The 19245-nt window shown below is 41.4% G+C and overlaps 3 protein-coding genes across 4 annotated transcripts; 2 read left to right on the top strand and 1 right to left on the bottom strand.

Annotated features, from left to right (window-relative positions):
* Positions 1–2262: 2262 nt before the first annotated feature.
* On the top strand, positions 2263–5770 carry scg2a (secretogranin II a). 2 transcript variants are annotated; one of them, XM_046074363.1, is made up of 2 exons: positions 2263–2370; positions 3745–5770. In XM_046074363.1, the coding sequence occupies exon 2, from the start codon at positions 3753–3755 to the stop codon at positions 5712–5714; it is 1962 nt and encodes a 653-aa protein (XP_045930319.1). In that variant the 5' UTR covers positions 2263–2370; positions 3745–3752; the 3' UTR covers positions 5715–5770. The 2 variants fall into 2 exon arrangements, with proteins under 2 accessions (XP_045930319.1, XP_045930318.1); XM_046074362.1 differs by lacking the exon at positions 2263–2370 and adding an exon at positions 3100–3178.
* Positions 5771–6404: 634 nt separating this feature from the next.
* ap1s3a (adaptor related protein complex 1 subunit sigma 3a) lies at positions 6405–10493 on the bottom strand. Its single transcript, XM_046073751.1, has 5 exons — positions 10257–10493; positions 9100–9278; positions 8724–8832; positions 6531–6668; positions 6405–6440 (listed from the first exon to the last, which is right to left on the bottom strand). The coding sequence occupies exons 1-5, from the start codon at positions 10257–10259 to the stop codon at positions 6405–6407; spliced, it is 465 nt and encodes a 154-aa protein (XP_045929707.1). The 5' UTR covers positions 10260–10493.
* A 347-nt stretch (positions 10494–10840) lies between these two features.
* Positions 10841–19183, top strand: dhrs12la (dehydrogenase/reductase 12-like a). Its single transcript, XM_046073750.1, has 11 exons — positions 10841–10942; positions 11037–11257; positions 13159–13292; positions 14188–14270; positions 14365–14460; positions 14543–14624; positions 14724–14785; positions 15451–15555; positions 16248–16338; positions 16509–16646; positions 18197–19183. Exons 2-11 carry the CDS (start codon positions 11202–11204, stop codon positions 18310–18312), a joined length of 963 nt encoding a protein of 320 aa, XP_045929706.1. The 5' UTR covers positions 10841–10942; positions 11037–11201; the 3' UTR covers positions 18313–19183.
* Positions 19184–19245: the final 62 nt, after the last annotated feature.

Below are 19245 nucleotides of genomic sequence, written 5' to 3'. Positions count from 1 at the left end.
CTGTTGGCTTAAAAGTTAAACACTAATGCTCTGTTTACTGGCATTTATAATATAAATATAAATAATAATAATATATATATAATATAATATAATATAAAATACTGATGAACATGTATTTTTTAAATTTCTTGTTTGTTTGTATTTTTTCTGCCGATGAAGAGCATGTAATATGGTTCCATACAAAACATATAGTAACTGGACCTTGAGTTGGGATTGATTTTTCAAACTACCCTTTCCAAAGTCAAGAATGATCTTTGACACTTAAAAAACTGTTTAATGACATCACTTTCCAGCTTCAGTAACTTAAAATAAAAATTCCAGTGGAGTATAAACTCACATTACATTACATTCCCCATAGTAAGAGTTTAACTTTAGATGAGAGTAAATGTACCACTTCCTGTGCTGGAAAAGTTTCATATCCAACATCTTACAAAATAATATGACCCCAAACAGTCACACCGCACTGCTGTGCAAAGAGGGGGAAACTACTAATTGCCTGGGAGAAACTTCTCATTTGACCTGAGAAAAAACCTTGTGTTTTTTTTCAGTGGACCAGCAGTGGAAATGGAGGTGGATCTGAGCTGTAATTGGTTTCTGTTTACCAGTAATCCTGCCACAGCACAACCACAAGCAATTAGCCCGACAGCTCGGGCTTTATCAGTACAAAACTGGCACTGGGTGTGTATGTGTGTTAGTCATGAGGGAAAATGTAATTAGGCTGTGGGAGATATGAGATTAAAATCAGCTCTCTTTTGTCCTGGTTTCTTTTGGTCTTCTGGTGCAGAAACGTCTGGTATGAGAACATTAAACATCTTACATACTAATAAAGGTTACTGTTGCTGCAGTCCTTCAAAAAAAAAAAATAGGGATCAATACAAAACATTTTATGTGCTTCAGTGTGAATCCATATCTAGATGTTGTGAATGTGACAGGACTGAGCCTTTAAAGTTCCTTAATGAGTTTGAAAGGATGTTCCTGTGTGACTCATCCCTCTTTTTTTCTCCACACTATGCAGTGGTTTTCAAAGCACCAGAAAATCGTTCTTTTGTAATATTTCAGAACCTTTTCTGGTGCCATAAAGTGATGTTTAATGAAACGTTCTAAATGCAAACACACTGATTTCGTCACTCAGATTTGATGGATTATGTTTGCATTTCAGCAGTCAGATGGTTTCTGGTTCACTGTGGGCAGAGTCACAAACCAAAGTGTGTTGAAATGTGTTTCTGTATACAGACATTTATTCATATATGGCAACTGTGACAAAGCTGAAAACAAGATAGCTCCCCTCAAAATCAGACAAGCAGGTCAGTGGAGGATAGCCTGAGCACATCAAGGAGGGGGATTTATGAATGAAACTGCAACGCAGGCACAGACACACACACTGATCCACACTAGACAAGATTTGACAGGCAGCCAAAAATAGAGACCACAGTGCGCTGGCTGATGACAAAATTGCTCTCTCTATTGCTTTTTCTCTCTCTCTTACTCCCCCCCTGCCCACCCCCCCACCCCCCAACACACACACGCACGTACTTCTCTGCAGAGCCCCTGTCACCCCGCCCGTCTCGGAGTTTGGCGGAGTCCGTATGTGAGTCATCGGTGGACTTTTAACTGTCTCCGTCCCTCAGTGCTGCAGCAGAGACACAACAGCAGTCAATGACAACAGCCATTCAACAGTCACTACTACAGAGGGAAATATTACTATGAGCCTCATATAGCCTACTGTCGGTGAAGAAACCAAATGAATCAGAAAAGCAAAACATTTATTGAGCTATCAGCTATTTCACACCATTTGCTTAACAATTTAGCAAAGAGGAAGACCATTAAAAAGCTTTATTTCCACCAGTCACAGCCACCTGACGACTTGTGATCTTTGACAAAACGCCCATTACATGTCTTCTTAATAAGCGGCCTAAATATCCCATGATAGTTAAAGTTATTGCACACAGCCGAGACAAAACAGAGTTATCAGTCAATGGTCCCAATTAGCCATTATGAATTCACTGGTTTCACCGTACGCTGCGACACGAGCCGTTATGCAGCCGCTGAGATGTACTGGGTCACAAACTAGTTTCAGTTCATATTCATTAGAGAGAAGCAGTATTAGCTGACTCAAATTAACTGAGCGTGCGCGAGGATGTGTGCGTGTGTTTGTGTGTGTGTGTGTTTGTGCGCGCGCGTGCGTGTGTGTTATGTAGGGGGTATGTGTACACGCGGGTGTGTTGCGTATCTCCTCGCTCTCTGACGCACGAGTCAGGTGGTTCCTCATATAGCATGAAGAGCTGTCCGCGGTGCTGAAACCAGACTCACACTGCGAGACAGAGAGATGCTCAGTTCACTCACGACCCTCGGTGGAAAGTAATTACAAAGGTAAGACTTGGTTTGAAATCGCATGACCTACATCGCACCACTCTGAACGTGTTTCCTCTCACATTTCAAATGAATGGAGGGTTTTTCTTTTCTTTCTTTTCTTTTCTTTTTTTTTTTTTTTTTTACTTGAGCTGTCTTCTGTTACTAGCTGTTTGCCAACCTGATGCACCGCCACAGATGTTGAGGCGAAGAGGTTGCGTTGTGTTGACCGCAGTTTCTTTGTTCTCATCTCGCTTCAGATTATTCAGAATTGAGTGTGGGGCTGCTCTAAAGTGCCCACTTTTCTGCCACCGATTAAAAAGCATTAACGACTAAGTGAAGTTCAGCAATTTCAATTAAGGCTGGAAAAAATTAGGCTACTGGAAAAGTGCATCGTCGCTTACGGTCAGTTAGGCATTTTTCTTTTTTTCGTCTTTTTGAAAAAGACCCCCACCCCCCCACCCCAAAAAAAACTTAGGCTAACATTAATACTATTGCATGCATTTTCATCAAGAGATATTCATCAAATACACATTTTGATGTGTTTTGAACGCGTGTGTAATAGAAGCCCACTGGCAGAATTGATCCCACAATTCGTTTCAAAGATCAATGTTAGCTTTGAGTGAAAGCTTGAAGAACAGTAGCCTAATAATTTGAGTTTAGAGGTTTTTCAGCGGTTTGAGGAAATGTTTCATGGAAACATCAGCCACACAGGGTTACCTTGACAACGGGGCCATGACTCACGGAGAGCAGCAATTTGACCACTAATGAGATTTGAGCTGAATGCCGCTGCTATTACTGCTGCTGGCAAAGAGGCGGCAGGATTCCGGTATGATCTTCAAATACTAGGAACACAGAGAAATACAAACACTCTGGTTTATATTTTACCCAGATAACTCATTATTATATCACTTCCGAATTTATTATTATTATTATTATTATTATTATTAAGTAGAAGATTGGCCACCAGTTGCTTATCAGCAATCATTCACTCTTTTTTGCTGCATCTGTCCTCTTAGCTTTAGCTACATGAAACATGACAAAAAGAATTTAACAACATGAAAAGCATAGTTCAAATAATACATTTTTATCAAAGGAAGAAATTGGGTTTATTTTTAATTAACTGGATTTTGTCAGGCAATTCTGACATATGACGTCTTTGACCTGGTTTACACCCGAGCAAATTAATGGATGAGATTTTAAGAGTGATCTCCTGCCTTTAAATCAATACAGATGTCTCCGGTGGCTGTGATGTGATCATCAGACCAGACATTTTAAAGTGATGATAAGAGCAACAGACATTTAAGAAATACCGGAGCAGTAACCGTTGTGAACCTGTTAGCTTAATGTGTAAAGGTCAGTGCTGACATGTGCATCTTTGTCTTTCCTCTGCAGGCGTCACCATGCCGTCACTCCCCAAGACTTCCACCTCAGGCGGACCTCTCCTCATCTGTTTAGCAGACCTCCTCTTAGTCCTCCTCTTCCTCAGTTCCTCTGGCGCTCACGGGGCTTCTCTCAGAGAGCACAGGCTGCGAGGAAGTGAATCAGATCCCCAGAGAGGAGGAAATGTCCAGCAGGCTCCTAACGCTGACATGCTCAAAGCTTTGGAGTACATCGAGAGCCTCCGTCAAAAAACCGGCACAGACTCCCAGCAGCACACCCCTCTCACTACAGGGTACGATGCCAGCCAGATGGATGATGCTGAGAAGCTGCGTGCCATGCTGAGACTGGCTTCTAGTCCTATGCAGAGCAAAGATCAGAATGAGGAAGAGGAGGAAGAGGAGGAAGAGGAGGAAGAGGAGAAGGGAAGGGGGGAGGATAAGAGTGAAGAGCTGCTCCAGGCGGTGCTCAGCACCCTCCAGCAGACAGAAAAGGCCTCCAAGCCGGCTTCACTTCTTACCAGAGTAGAAGGAGCAGGAATACAGGACGACACGTATCCCAGGGTGCAGCAGAAGCAACACGGCATCAGGCCTCACAAGAAACTCCCGTTGATGTTTGAGGACGAGGAAGAGGGTGAGGGCGACGAGGAAGAGGATGAGGAGGGTCCAGATCTGGAGCACGAGAGCCCCTTCAAACGCACCAATGAGAATGTGGAGGAGAAGTACACGCCTCAGAACCTGGCAACTCTGCAGTCCGTGTTCGACGAACTGGACAAGCTGACTAGTGCGAAGACCGTGCACAAACGCCAAGATGAAGAGGATGACATGGAGGAGGACGATGAGGCGGAAGATGATGACATGGTTAATGCGAGAAATGTGGCATACGATGATGTAGGCGGGGATCTCGCAGACTGGGGTCCTCTACAAGAACAGGAAGAGGAAGCTGAGGATGAGGCGAGGGACGACAAACATGAGGCCAACCGAGGGCTTGATTATGTTGACGACAACGACGAGGAGGAGGATGAGGATGATGAAGAGTACGATGATGAAAGCTACCCAGTCAAGAGGTCAAAAGATCCAGATGATGTCGCTAACCTGGTGGACTATTACCTTCTGCGAGTGCTAGAGAAGACGGAGGAAGAAGAGCAGAAACGAGAGATAGAGGAAGAGGAGAAAAAGAGGGCTGAGAGGAGAGCGTCTCAGACACAGTATAGAGACAACATAGAGCCACAGGCCATCTACCAGCTCATTCAGATCTCCCGAAAATACCAGATTCCACCTGAAGACCTGGTGGATATGTTGAAAACTGGAGAAACGACAAATCAAGACAAGTCGCGAAAGAGCAACAGTTTAGCCAGAGCAGAAAACAAGCTCTCTCAGATATCCTCAAAGAAGACACACACAATTCCTGAAGCTAAATTCTACAACAGACGCTTTCCTGATAGACAAAAGACCCCAGAAGAGCTAAGGACAGAAGAGATACTAAACATCCTTGGGTTAGGGGGCGCGGAGGATCGAGCTCCTGTCAGGAAGCAGAAGCAGTACAAAAGCCCGCTGTCACGACTTCACACTCAGCCTGCGGGGCGTTTGGGGGAATCCGCTCCCACGCAACGGCGCCTTCCCAGTACATTAAAGAACGACTATGACGACACCGTGGATGAGGATGAACTGGCAGCGTATCTAGCAGCTCAGATGCTGGCACAGTATCCAAACTCCGTGTACAGTAACAACAACAGGGCCAGCCAAAAGCGGGACGGGGTTGCACAGAGCGTGATGGGCTCTTTTGAACAGGCGATACAGGATTATTTTGATCGCATGGACTCAGATAAAAAGCCAAATGAAAAGAGACAGTCGGAGGATGATGAGAGGGGTGACGACACTCAAATGCAAGGTTTTGATAATGAGGCGGTGATGAAATTGCTGAGCTACCTGAACCCAGAAATGGAAGAAAGTGATACTGATGCCAAAACTGCCCAAGGAATATAAAGAAGGCTGTAGATATATATTATGTTGGTGGAGGGAGAGGGTGAAAATAAAGTATTTTGAAGAATAAAAAACGCTGTCAACTTTAGTTATTCTGTAGGTTTACAAAAGTTCTTATTTATTAGCAGAAACATGAGTGTTCAGACATTCATTTGATGCTTTTTTTAAATGAGTTTTTTGCCCAACAACACTTAATAACCAGTACATGTGACTCACCAGCCTTACATTCCAATGCACACACAACCAAAATCAGTGTTGGATCCTGTAGATTCACTTGTGTTTTTTGGTAATTCTTTCTTAAATGTGGTCATATGTGACATATCTGAGGTTAATAAAGCATTGACTTTATTTTTTCCTTACTGTGTAGTGTTTCTTCATTTACTCACCATCACATGATGCATTCCATTCCTACACATATTTAAATATTAAAGTGTATTAGATAAACTGGAAAAAAGACTCTTTCCAGTCATATCTGTTGTTATAAAAAACCCTGAGATAAATATGAGGATTAAAAGGCACTCATAGATGCAAACACTATTACAGATCTTAAAACTTGATTAGAAACATGAGATTGTGGTTATTGTATGACCACAGCATTATGCCAAATGAGTGATTATTAGCCACTAATAATGCAGAGTAATACGCCTTTTACTTCAAGTCTTCAAATGTGAGCCACCCTCGTCTTCTCTTGGCTCAGTAGGCAGGTTTGCTCATGTATTCTTCCATTGTCTGTGATAAGAGCAGGGATATTAAAACACAGTTTGTATGAGTAACAAGAAAGGCCTACGTTCACTAAAAGTCTGTTGAACCTTAAAGTACCTCTTGGAGTTTGTCAGCCTCCTCCATAGATACACCCACAGCTACTTTGGACGTTTCAAGAATTTCTCCTTCCATCAGGAATTCATCCAGGATGAAGTAAGCCTTCTCAAAGTTGAAAATGATATCCAACTCACACACCTGAAATAGAATAATATACATGTCTATCTACTTGATCAGTTGTATGTGGGGTAATTTCACCCAGGAGGAATAGATGATAAACAACTGCTGTACTAGTATAGATGACCAGGCTCTAATAGAATATTATAAGAGTATGTATTAAGAGTACAGAAATGGCAAGTTCATTAAGCAGACTGAGATCTTTAAGATAATTATGAAGAGCTTCTTTTTCACATCCCTCCCTTTTCCATCTGCTCTTCAAGTTTCAGTTTTATTATTTGAGTTTTTGCTAATAAGAAGGCGTGGCTCTCGCCTTGTTTTGTAAATCAACACAGGCTGGGTATACTTCAAGTGGTTCTGGAGCAGAAGCACATTATGGGCACCAGGGGGAGTCGGACTGGTAAAGAGCACAGTGACATGTCTGTGTGCAGAGTCAGGGCGAATGGAAAAGGAGTTTGTTGAACACCTGCAGAGTGTAACACAGAAGTCACTGCAGTGTAGACTGTATAACCTTTGACCTATAAATTATTGTGAAGAAGTGTGTTAAAAATTGAGAACACTGATAGAAACCTCATTGTTTTCTGTTCCTTTCGTTTTTACAGTGCCCTTGTCACAGCTGTTATAGAGCTCTAATCATATACTACGGCATACAGTGTGCTTCCATCTTTGTGGCCCTTTCCTGTTTCTGTGATGAGATGTTAATGCAGGCTCCTGAGGGCCTTTTCTTCCTCTCCCCTACAGTCAAAAGGCTCCAACTGCATCATACAATCATGATAATAATAATGAGCAGGAAAAAATAGAGAGAAAACCGTATGCCATATTAGTAATATAAAAGTTGTTGATCACACGTCGTAAGTTTATTTGAACAGCATTTGTTGGAAAACTAGAAGCCGGCGGCTAATGAGCTACCGCAGGACAGGTTAACTAACTCACTGACCTCTGTGGGAAGTTATAGTAGTGAGCTAATAGGTTGGCAGTGGCAACTGGCAGTACAGTAGTGTAGCCTTACAAAAGTTGGAACAAACTTTCAGCAAATGGTTTGCTTATTTCTCACCTAAAATTTGTTCAGAAACAGATTTTGGTGGACCGTTACAGGGAAATAAGTGTTAGTTTACGTAGTATACTTCATATACAGCGGAACCCTACTACTCATGCCCAAACCAGGGCCGTTAAAGAATTAAATCTCAAACCACATTGGCTCACATAACTTGCAGGAGGGAGGACTGCATTTGGACCATTCTCCCAACAGTGCGCAACACTAGCTAACGTTAGCTTAGAGATAAAGTCCGATAACGTCAAGAAAATGTCCCACCACAACACAGAGTGTGAAATAGCCTATATTGTGTTATTGTGGTTTTAGCTGGATCATGTTAGCTAACGTTTGCTTGCTTGCTAACATGGAAGAATTGCTAATGTATCAAAATACTGTCTTGCGTGTATAACATCCAGATAAATTTCATCTAGACTCCCAGGGCTTGTCTGGCTGGTAGATTTTCTATACTCTAAATGAGCGTCCATTACATTTAAGCCTATCACCTGCCAGGTAAATCTCTCAGCCACAGCCATGTAAAGAGCTTCATGATCCACCATTGCTGTAAAAAAAAAAAAAAAAGATCCACTGGACAGAACATTTATTATTAAGAACTTTGAATTGTATTTATATTTATGTATTTTATCTATTTTAATGTACTTATTGTACTGGTTTTATTGTAAAGTGTCTTAGAGTGTCCTGAAACGCGCTATAGAAATAAAATGTATTATGATGATGATGATGATGATGATGATGATTATTATTATTATTATTATTATTATTATTATTATTATTATTATTATTATTATCATCATAACAGTTTATTTTGTTTATTATTATTGTATAGTTTGTGTTACTATGCTTTGGCAACATTGTATTGTATGCAGTCATGCCAATAAAGGCAATAAACAAACACAGGACTTTCATATAGGAGACCAGGGTTCAAGTCTTTTTGTAAACACTTAAAATGTCCTTATATCTAGCTATAAAAGTCTATCAAACAACTATATATTAGTGAGTTTATTTAATGTTTTTAACTGACTTACGTTGCCAAAGTATTTATCCAACAACTCAACATATCTGTGCAGCACTTCGAGGCTCAGCAGCTCATTATCCCGGTCCTCTAGACCAGCACAGAAATACAGGCTGGCATACCTGCATTTGAAGAGGATAAAGGTCCCATGTTACAGCAATCGTTGCCACACTGTTGTGAAGAAAACTATGGAACATTACAAGCACATGTGCCTGAATGAAAGACTGAAAGTCCTTGAATTAAACTTAAAAGTGTTAAAAGTGTTGTTACAGAACTAGTATATTAATTAAGTATTAATCAGGACTGCTGATAATGACAAAACACTGAAAAAGTAGCATGTAATGTAATTATAACACAAATAAAAAAGCAGCTGCATGTCTTGTGGGCACCTCTTGTAAACAATCTTGAGGTCCCTCCATTGGAGGAAGTTGCAGGAAAGTGGTGGACGAGCCAACACTAGCATCATCATGTCCCGGATCACCTTCTTCTTCTCCCGGTCTGTTAATGGTGTGAACCATTTCTGCAGTCGCAGCTTCCCCTGCCGGCTGAACAGCAACAGAAAGCGCATCTGGAGAGGGCAGAAAGTAGGGAAAAGGACAGAAAACACTGACTTTTGAAAAGTTCAGGAGTTGTTGTCTCGCAATGTTAAGTATGACTGCAGAAAGCGGTGTAAAGTACCAAACAGAAGGAACATTCTAAAGACATATAACTAAAATGTGGTATGTGGTATAGAATGTATAGCATTTCAACAGATAAAACCAAACACAGATACAATGAAGCAATCACATAGACACATGCATGAGAAAACAAACACACAGTGATAATACCCCCACCTACAGTCAGAGCTGCCTGCAACTAAAACTAAACCACCCATAACTGAGGGTTGCACCCAGCAGCAATTAGATTTCACAACTCGAAAACTCTCCTATAAACATAACACCTTTGAGTGCACTAACAGTAAATATGATGTGTGCCTTGTGCAAGGGCAATTAAAGAGAGCCCTTTGCCCTGAGGTGCAGCTGCAAGCAGCACTGCTTGCAGCAGTAAAGAAAGAACAGAGTGCAACACAACCAATTATAAAGAATAATTTGGGTAGCCTAATTAAAATCTACTGTATATGATTATTTTGTGTGAAATGGCAGATCCATTAAATTGTTTGATAATATTGTCTAAATTTTAAAAAGCACATTTAAACTTGTGCAAAGGAAACCAGCGTTTGGAGATTTGCAATCATTTGCCTGTCAGAGAAGACATGGTTGTTGCGTTGCAAAAACTGAACATCCTTTTGTGTGTGTGCTATATCTGACAAAGAGTTTTTTTAACGTGTTACACGAGAATTATCCTGATCTTGAATAGAATAGGGACACTACAGTATCAATTACATGACCTTTGATCAAGGAAGTAGATTCCAAACTGATTTGCAATAACAACTAAGGAAGATAATCACGCTTATAGAGATTTTGTTAAATTTGACATGGGCGTTTATTACCTTTTCTTGACAACAGGTACATGCGTAAAACTGTACCAGCATGCTCGGGGTACTCACCATTTTGTCTGCAGTCCAAGCCAAGTTCAAATCCTTCCCTGTCCCAGAAATCAATCCCAGAGTCTATCCTACTGCATGATGCGGCAACATTGTTGTATCTTCCCAGAAATCAGTGAGCTTACACCTTTACCAGTCAGAGCCGCGCCCTGCTGCGCTCCAACGGCTGATTGGCTGCCGTGGAGCTACCGGGCTAACTGTCCCCAGACAGGTGAATCAGCGCGGTGCGGTCAATGAGCAGACAGCCTGTGGCTCAGATTTACTGTACCGTTCAGGCTGCAGGGACATGTTTATTTGTCTTTTGGCATAAGCCACACCTACATTTCTGTAACATTAAATGACTAACGTTAAGCGCACGCAAACATCCACACTTTATTTTGTTTTATAGTTAGATAAGTTAAATTTCAGTGTATTGGCAATAATGAAATGTTTTTAAACTATGGGAGCTGATCAGCTGGAGGTAGCATTTTTATTTACATGGAGCATTAATATCTCTCTCTGTCAGGTATGTTTTACGAGTTTATATATCTTACTGCACTACCAGCTTTGTAGGCCTACTATTCACCAATGGGAGGAGAGCAGGATCGGGCCATTGTATTTACATAGCCTATGTAAAGTTAAACACCAAATAATAAAGTCCTAAGAAAGCGAATATGTTACCATCAACCGGCAGGGAGGGTACAGCGTGGGTAAGTTAAGCTCACTGTACTCCAACCACGCACTGACTAAAGAAAGTCAACAGGAACACACATGGGAAATTTATATGTTTATGTCTGTCTGTAGGTTAAATAACACTGCTCAACTGAACTAATACGTCCCTCCGGCCACTGGGTGGCCGGTGGAGCTGTCGCCCGCTGATGTTAATTCAGTGGAGCTACACGTGGTTTTGGTCCAGGGTAAAAGCGCAGGGGAGAGCTCAGCGCAGCGAGAGGCTTCCAGAGCAGCACCATGTCTCTGTACCGCAACTCCGCCTGGTTCCTGAAGGGAGTGACCGAGTTCACCAGGTAAGATGTCTCCATCTGCCCCGAATACTGCTGACACATCACTATAGTTAGTGAGTCTCTGACCTACTGCTGTGTCCTGTGTGAATCCTCCCCAGCGGGCCTATGAGTGCGTGTGTTTGGGGGGGGGGGGCAATTTAGTTATTATTTAGATAAGTTCACAGTAATAACTTTGCGGGAGCAACCGCTAATAACATTGCCTAATATTAAACAAACGTTAAATGTATTTTTCTGCTCTTTGCATATCTTTGCCTCATTTTATTGCAGTTTTGTTGTATTGCAGCAATTGATGTAATGGAACAGACTAGACTGTTTAGACTCTTGAGGTATCTAAAAAGTACATTTGAAAATATTGCTTCTTGTGGGAAAATTCTAGATCGTATATATATATAAATATAGATAGATAGATAGATAGATAGATAGATAGATAGATAGAATTGAATAGAAACAAAGACAACCCAACTGTCAGGTATTTTCATTTCAAGACCTTCAAGTTTTTGAAAAACGTTCCTATGAAAGTTAAAGCCATGGCAAGTAGAGTTGAAATGAGTAGTCGATTTATCAATTAGTGGTGCAACAGGTCTTGAATCAGCAACTGTCTGATAATTGAGACATTATTTGAGCAGAGATGCCAAATATTTACTGATTCCATCTTCAAGGATTTGCTGCTTTTCTATGTTTTATAGCATTCAACTGAGTATGTTTGGACTCTTGGTGAAACAAAACAAAACATCTGAAGATGTCACTTTGGGCTTGCGGAAATTGTGATCGACCTTATTCACTATTTCCTGACATTTAACAGATCAAATGATGAATCGTTTAATCAAGAAATGAATTGCCAGAGGAATCTCTAATGAAATGATTATTATTTGCAGCTGTAATTGTAAGTAGGATCTACAGGTTATACAGGTTCTATGAGGTTAGGTTAGGTCAAAGGATATGTAAGGGCTGGATCTTTGAAAGAGAAAGATTTACCTATATCTTCTTGTATTGGTGAAAATTGATTTGATTGATAAAATTGATGAACACTGTCAGGTTTTAGTTTACTGACCTTTCAATGGCCACTGATGCATCACAGAATGGGACTGCAGCGCATCTTTGAAAATCCTTGATTTACAAATTGAGTAAAGTTTACAGTGACTCAGCAGGAGCCATGTAAGACCAAAAGTCAGTTGTCCAACCATAACGGGGCTCTAAATGCTTTATCAGTCTTGCAATCTGATCTGTTGCAGCGCCTTTCCTCATCAGTGTACAGCAAGCCAAGTTGTCAGAAGAGGTGCTTTTGTGATTGTTTCCCATCTCCCCTTTGTTCTGTGTTATCTTTTCTGCCAGAGAGCTGCCCGGCAACCCGCTCTGACCCTGCACTAATAGCTCTCTGCATGACACCATCGAACAGAGCAGGCATTTAGCCTCAGTATTACCCACCTCCCTGTCCCCTTTATCCCCCTCCTTCAGCCGCCCTCAACAATGGCATCCAGGACAATGGGGGGAATTGAAGTCCTTGGTGCCACACACGCTCACACACACACACACCGATCCTGTTGTCACTGTCGGTAGTCTCACCCCAAACCCCTTCTCATCAGAGATGATGCCAGGCACACTCTCGTCTTCATTGTATCTGTACAGTGAAGCTGTGAAGAGACGTACAGTAACCAGGCGCACCTCGAACACTGACCCTTTCTGACCTGAATACACACACACACACACACACACACACACACACACTCACATACACTTTCTCTTTCAATCCTTCTTATTTTTTATTATTTATTGCTATTGCTCTGCATTGAATCCCATTTTGACCCCTTGAATCTCAGTTTATTAAGTCTCATACCTGAGGCAGAGCCATACAGTGAATTCAGCTAATTCAGCTGACGTGAATTAATGCAGTAAATGTCCTGCAGGAATGCCTTCCTGTCAGCCTCCAAGAGGTTTGTGGAGAAGGACCTGGAGGTGTCCGTGGCTGGTCGCGCCTTCATGATAACAGGAGCCAACAGTGGCATTGGAAAAGCCACTGCCATGGCCATCGCTAAGAAAGGTACCAACCCTTTTATCAGCAAATAAACTCATATACAAAGACAAACACAAAACATGTGTGGGGATGCATTGTAAAAGTTATTCTTAGTGCTACCATTATTAGAAAGAAAAGAAAGAAAGATATAAATGCTCCGTATAGCGCCTTTCTAGTCTTTTTCGACCACTCAAAGCGCTTTTACATTACATTGCACTCACACACATTCATACACTGAGCCTAAGTGCTCAAACAGAAACTAACATTCACACACATTCATACACTGGTGGAACAGCCACCAGGGGCAATTCGGGGTTCAGTATCTTGCCCAAGGACATTTCTACACGCAGGCTGGAGGAGCCGGGGATTGAACCGCTGATATCCTGAGCCACAGCTGTCCCCTTAGCCATTTGAACCCTACCCATAAAACTTTAAAATCTTTCACAGCAATTGTTCTTGTCCTTTATGACTTTTCACCAACTACTCAATAAACACTACACTACAATAGAGTAGTTCAATATTCAGGGCATCCAGTTAAAAAACATTAGCTCATGCACATTTCCCTTTAATCTGTAAATTAAAATGTATTTAAATCCCAATAATCTATCAGGTATGTTGACTAAACTTTCCTTTGTACCATCACAAAAGACAGAGATTTCAAAATGGTGTGGAATAGGGAACCCCTAACCCTAACTCAATATCAGAAATGTGCCCCAAAAATGTTGGATATTGTGTGTACTGTGGTAACGTGGTAGTGAACTAGCAGGAACAGTGCACCCCTGCAGCTCCTACGAAGACGGTATAACGCTGGACGTGTCAGACAAAGTTGACAGTAAATCCAACACTCTTCTACTACCCTTGAAAACACAAACAACAACAGATTCTGTTTTCCTCGGCTGGTAAAGAATGTTCTTTGTCACAGGCGGAACGGTCCACATGGTGTGCAGGAACAAGGACAAGGCAGAGGAGGCGAGGGCAGATATCGTCAAGGAGTCAGGAAATAAAGTACAGTATGGCTCACTTCTCAACACACTGGACACTGGTCTGACTCCCCAGACGTGACATTATTCCTTATTCAAAATGGCTGGTGTCATTACAGGAGGTCTATGTACACATCCTGGACCTGTCTGAGACCAAGAAGGTTGGTGAGTTTGCTGAAGCGTTCAAGAGAAAGTACAAGGCCCTTAATGTACTGGTGAGTAACACAAGTTATCTATTTTTTATATTTGGAAATATATGGCAAAGTGTAAGTCATAAAACTGATTGGCTCTGTGTAGATCAATAACGCCGGCGCTATCATGAGTCAGAGGGATGTGAACGCTGAGGGGCTTGAGAAGAGCTTCGCCACCAACGTCCTTGGTGAGTCACAGGTCAGATGTGAGGTGTGAAGAAAACACTGATGAGAAACAAGAAACAAAAGATGGGAATGATGATTTTTTTTTTTTCATTGCCTTCTAGGGGTTTACATTCTCACCAAGAGCCTTATTCCCTTGCTGGAGAAGAGCGCAGATCCCAGAGTGGTGAGTCTGAGAGACACAATCTGTGTTTGTTTCCCACAGTCAGAAACTAATACTATTTACTGTGTAGGTTTGTCATACCTCATAGAAGTTATAGACACCAATTGTTATAATCCATAACTTTAATAATTATTTAATGGGTTTGTCCCACTGGGTTGTGGCTATAGTTCATTGCTGGACACACCAATGAAACATGTTCTCAGAAAACACCCGGAAAATTACTGGACTGCAGAAAAGATCTAATCTATTTATGAAACTGTAAAAATTATACTCACAGCAGTGAAAGACATTGTTTGTCTTCAGTAAAGTTAAAATAGTAATACCACAGTGCAAAAATACGTCATTACATGTAAAAGTCCGGCATTCAAATAGTAGTATGATTTAAAGAATGTACTTAAAGTCTCAAAAGTACTCACTGACCTCTGTCTGCGTTATTTTATATTATAATATCATAATAAAATATGTCATCATGTACGCAACATTTTAGCTAATTACATGTTATGCATCTTTTAATGAGGTAATATTAACACTTTTATATGTACAGTTTGGTAGTTTAATCTATTCAAATGTATCATATTTTATTATAGTTTTGTATGTAAAATCATCATATGCAATGTAACTAGTAACTACAACTCCCTCCACCCCTGTTTCCATTCGTCCGTGTTCAGATCACAGTGTCATCAGGGGGGATGTTGGTGCAGAAGCTCAGGACAGGAAACCTGCAGTCTGAGAGAGGCCGCTATGACGGCACCATGGTCTACGCCCAACACAAAGTAAGACTTGAGCTTGAAACCTGCTGATGACACACCAAAGTGTATGACTGATGGGCTGTCAGGCTTTACCGTCCTCGTGACCTCTGAGTTTGCCAGGAAACAGACAAGACATATAAAATGTATTTTCATGTAAAATGTATTATAGAAAGATGTCTATTGGTAAGTGTATCATACATGATCAAAATGCAGGTTGGATAATTGCAGTTTGCAGTAGCTATTGCAGCAGAGTAGAGACTTTTGTTATTCATTGATCATTTATTGATCAGATACTAAAGTATTTTGTTCATCTTTGATATAAATTAAGTATATGGCGCAGGGTTTCTGATTAGATACTGACAGTAGCATTCATTAGTACTACAAGGAGTACTCAGATGAATGGCATGGATGGTGGTGTCACATTTTGACCAAATTCCATAGAAACCTGCATGAATGTTATTATCTAGGTCAGCTAAATCTTATTTTGCATGATGTCACAGAGACCTGTGATTCATCAAATAATGAACACAAGAGTCTGGATGCCTCCGTGTCTATTTCATGTGTTTTACGTGGAAAAATTGAAATGTGAAGCATCATGATGTGTGTCAGTGACACTGACATGTCAAAGACATGTGAGGTTCACCTGTTTAGTCCAACCCTCATCACCGTACAGAATCTCTCTAAGACACGTTTGTTTACGTCTGTGTGTGTTCCAGAGGCAGCAGGTGGTGATGACAGAGCAGCTGGCGAAGACTCACACTAACATCCACTTCTCCGTCATGCATCCCGGCTGGGTTGACACTCCCGGTACCGCCTGCTCACATATATGCACAACACTAAGAGTTAAAAGCAACCACTTTTTGGACAAATTTAACATAATCATTCTTTATTCAAAAGAAGCGTCCCTTATATTGCCTCCTAATACTTCTAATCCTTGATTTTCTCCCTCTCTACGTCTGTCTGTCTGTCTGTCCCAGCGGTGGCCAATGCCATGCCAGACTTCCATAGGTCTATGAAGGACAGTCTTCGGACCCCAGAGCAGGGGGCTGACACCGTGATTTGGCTGGCTATCTCTGAGGTTGCAACCACAAACCCCAGCGGACGTTTCTACCAGGGTATGTTGCAAAACTGAAGCAATCTTTGTCGTTTTCATTCATTTCATTATCTCTTAGAGATTTACGAGTTAAGAAAATTGATTCACAAAAGAGGCAAATACAAAAAAAAAAAAAGTTCAGTACGCCAAGATAGCAAAAACAGTAAAAAAGGGGAAAGAAAAGAACGGGAACAATATTGGCTAAATTATGTGTTTGTCAGTTGTGGGTCGGCATGGAGTGTGTGTGTGTGTGTGTATGTGTGTGTGTGTGAGGGTTTGGCCTGTGTCCATTGCAGCTGGAGTGGGCTGCTTTTGGTGCCAGATACTGCCAGAGAGTACAGTGCTCCTATGAACACACACAATGACCCTAGCGGCCTTGAAGAGGCAGCCTGTAGCCTAATACGAAAAGCACACTTCAACAGACACAAACACACCGCATTCATTTATTGATGTGACGCAATATGACGCAGTTATGTCGGGCGTCTTATTTTTATTTTATTTTAGGTTGCTACTTTCAGTACTTATGCCATTTACTAGAATTACATTCTAGTATGAAGTGAAAGTGACATAGAGAAGACATGTTTTCTGCTAACAGAAGAGTCTGTATGGATTTAGTTGCAGGATAAGCCTTCATATGTGAGGTGTTTCCCCAAATACCAGTTAAGCTGTCTGTTTGGCTTTATCTCATGTCAACACTCGCTCAGCCAAACTGCTTTAGGTGCTAAAATTGTGACAGCTGTCAACAAGACTACTATCGTGGCAACAATGACCAATTTTGATTCTGGCATTCCTACGCAAGTTGAAGACCTGGGACGTGTACATCTCCAGATCAAAACTGGACAAATTAATTTCTGTTCACACTGATTAAACATCAGATCCATCTCGCAAGTGAGGGAAAATCTGAACTGGGACACGTCCAGCTGGAGTGTGAACACAACCTAAATAAAAGCTTAATAAAAATGTTCAAATTGTTGTTTTTTTGTTTGTAGTTTCACACACCAAATTTCAGTGTTCAAAAGCATTGAATTTGGTTTCCTCCAAAAAGGCCTTAATAGGTATTAAGACATTTGTCTTAAATGTAATTCACAAAAGTCTTAAATATTATATTGCCTGCTGTAGGCAGAATTCTAAAAATGTTTTTGTACCACACTGCGGGCTGTCGGGAGATGTTCACACCTATAAACTACAAGTGAGGCTTTTGTGACAGTGGACTGTCACACCAGCACATGAGGCTGTTCAATCCTTTCAGTCAACACCATCAGAGCTGTAGCACTGTCACCACTACATCATCTCATAATGGGAACGTGTCAAAACGTTAAAAAAAAACGAACTCAAATCATGTGTCATGAGAGATGCCGGGCTGTTGCCATCGGGGATGAGGACAGAAAAGGAATCCAGGGTTTGCATTTCTTCAACCAATCTCCTTTTAAAGTAGCAGGCTGATGCCTGGACATGCGCTTGGCCTTTCCTGCCTTTTAAACAAACCTCTGACACTTGTCCTCTGGTCGATAGACAGTTCCTCCATGTACGCACCTTTAGATGTTAATATGTATTTGTGTGTTGTGTGCACAGACCGAAATATGGTGTCCACCCACCTGCCGCTGGCCTGGACCCACAGCTCTCCCCTGGAGGAGCAGAAGTTAATGTCTGTGCTGGAGGACTTGGCCAAGACGTTTCAGCCACACTGAGACAGCAGGGACTGGCTGGCAGTACACCACACTAACACCATCCGTTCATACTGACCGAGGCTGGGCTCAGTATTTCATCCACCCGATGACATAATACACTCCAGGAGAAGGAACAGATCTGGGGCCATTTTATCCAAAGCATTAGGAGTGTTAATGCTACCTTTGGTCACTACCTTAAAATGGGAAAATATGAAGATATACTGTGAGTTCTAAAATGTGTGTTGGGACACCCAGCCTTACGATGACAGATTAAACTCACCTATAATCGAGGGAACTATTTATATGGTAACACATTTTCCTATTTGTGAGCTCAACTTTATATGGACTAAAAATGTAACGAGTGTTTGATAGTGAAGCTGCCTTTAAATGAGTTTTCAAAGGATGTTATCTTTCTGATAGAGTGAGCACCTTCATAAACCACACAAACATCCCAGTCTGTTACTGTGACTTTATGAAAGTTGTCAATCAGATGGGAATCTGATGTGACCAAAGTCACTCACACACCCTGCATTATTAATTCACAACACCAGCTATGGGTTTCGATGTCATCCTCGTGTCTTGTCGACTTACAAACGTGCCAAGTGTTGTGTATTACACAGCTATGTAAGTAACTTTATTGTTTATTGTATTTGCTATGTTGTAGTGCAGCTTCTGTTCTGTGCAGGTTGAGCTCAGGCTGGAGATGAAGTGCTCTCTTTATAAGCGGTGTGGCTTGAATACACCACACAGCAGCACGAGCATGAGAGCAATAAAACCTACTTATTTATGACCCAGTAATATCTGCTGAGCACCTTTAACAAGGCCTTTTACGGACTGTGACTGTGGCTTGAAGTTATCTTGTAAATGCCTGCTTGAATAAAGAAAATGACTCCGATTATTGTCTCGTGCTGTTGAGTTCCACTTCAATTCAAGTCATACAAAAACTCTCCAGAA

Source organism: Micropterus dolomieu, linkage group LG17, assembly GCF_021292245.1.
Source record: "Micropterus dolomieu isolate WLL.071019.BEF.003 ecotype Adirondacks linkage group LG17, ASM2129224v1, whole genome shotgun sequence".
NCBI classification, from domain to species: domain Eukaryota; kingdom Metazoa; phylum Chordata; class Actinopteri; order Centrarchiformes; family Centrarchidae; genus Micropterus; species Micropterus dolomieu.
Note: the sequence above shows the minus strand (reverse complement) of the source record. Positions and strands in the feature narration are given on the sequence as shown.

Excerpts from the sequence above, each read along its gene's own strand:
- scg2a (XM_046074362.1), top strand. The coding sequence starts at position 3,133 with ATGCCGCTGCTATTACTGCTGCTGGCAAAGAGGCGGCAGGATTCCG. Across the intron at positions 3,179-3,744 it reads AAAGAGGCGGCAGGATTCCG|GCGTCACCATGCCGTCACTC; the intron begins GTATGATCTTCA and ends TTTCCTCTGCAG.
- dhrs12la (XM_046073750.1), top strand. The coding sequence starts at position 11,202 with ATGTCTCTGTACCGCAACTCCGCCTGGTTCCTGAAGGGAGTGACCGAG. Across the intron at positions 14,461-14,542 it reads ACAAGGCCCTTAATGTACTG|ATCAATAACGCCGGCGCTAT; the intron begins GTGAGTAACACA and ends GGCTCTGTGTAG. Across the intron at positions 14,786-15,450 it reads AGAGCGCAGATCCCAGAGTG|ATCACAGTGTCATCAGGGGG; the intron begins GTGAGTCTGAGA and ends GTCCGTGTTCAG.
- ap1s3a (XM_046073751.1), bottom strand. Across the intron at positions 6,669-8,723 it reads TGGATAAATACTTTGGCAAC|GTGTGTGAGTTGGATATCAT; the intron begins GTAAGTCAGTTA and ends ATTCTATTTCAG. Across the intron at positions 6,441-6,530 it reads AGGCTGACAAACTCCAAGAG|ACAATGGAAGAATACATGAG; the intron begins GTACTTTAAGGT and ends CTCTTATCACAG.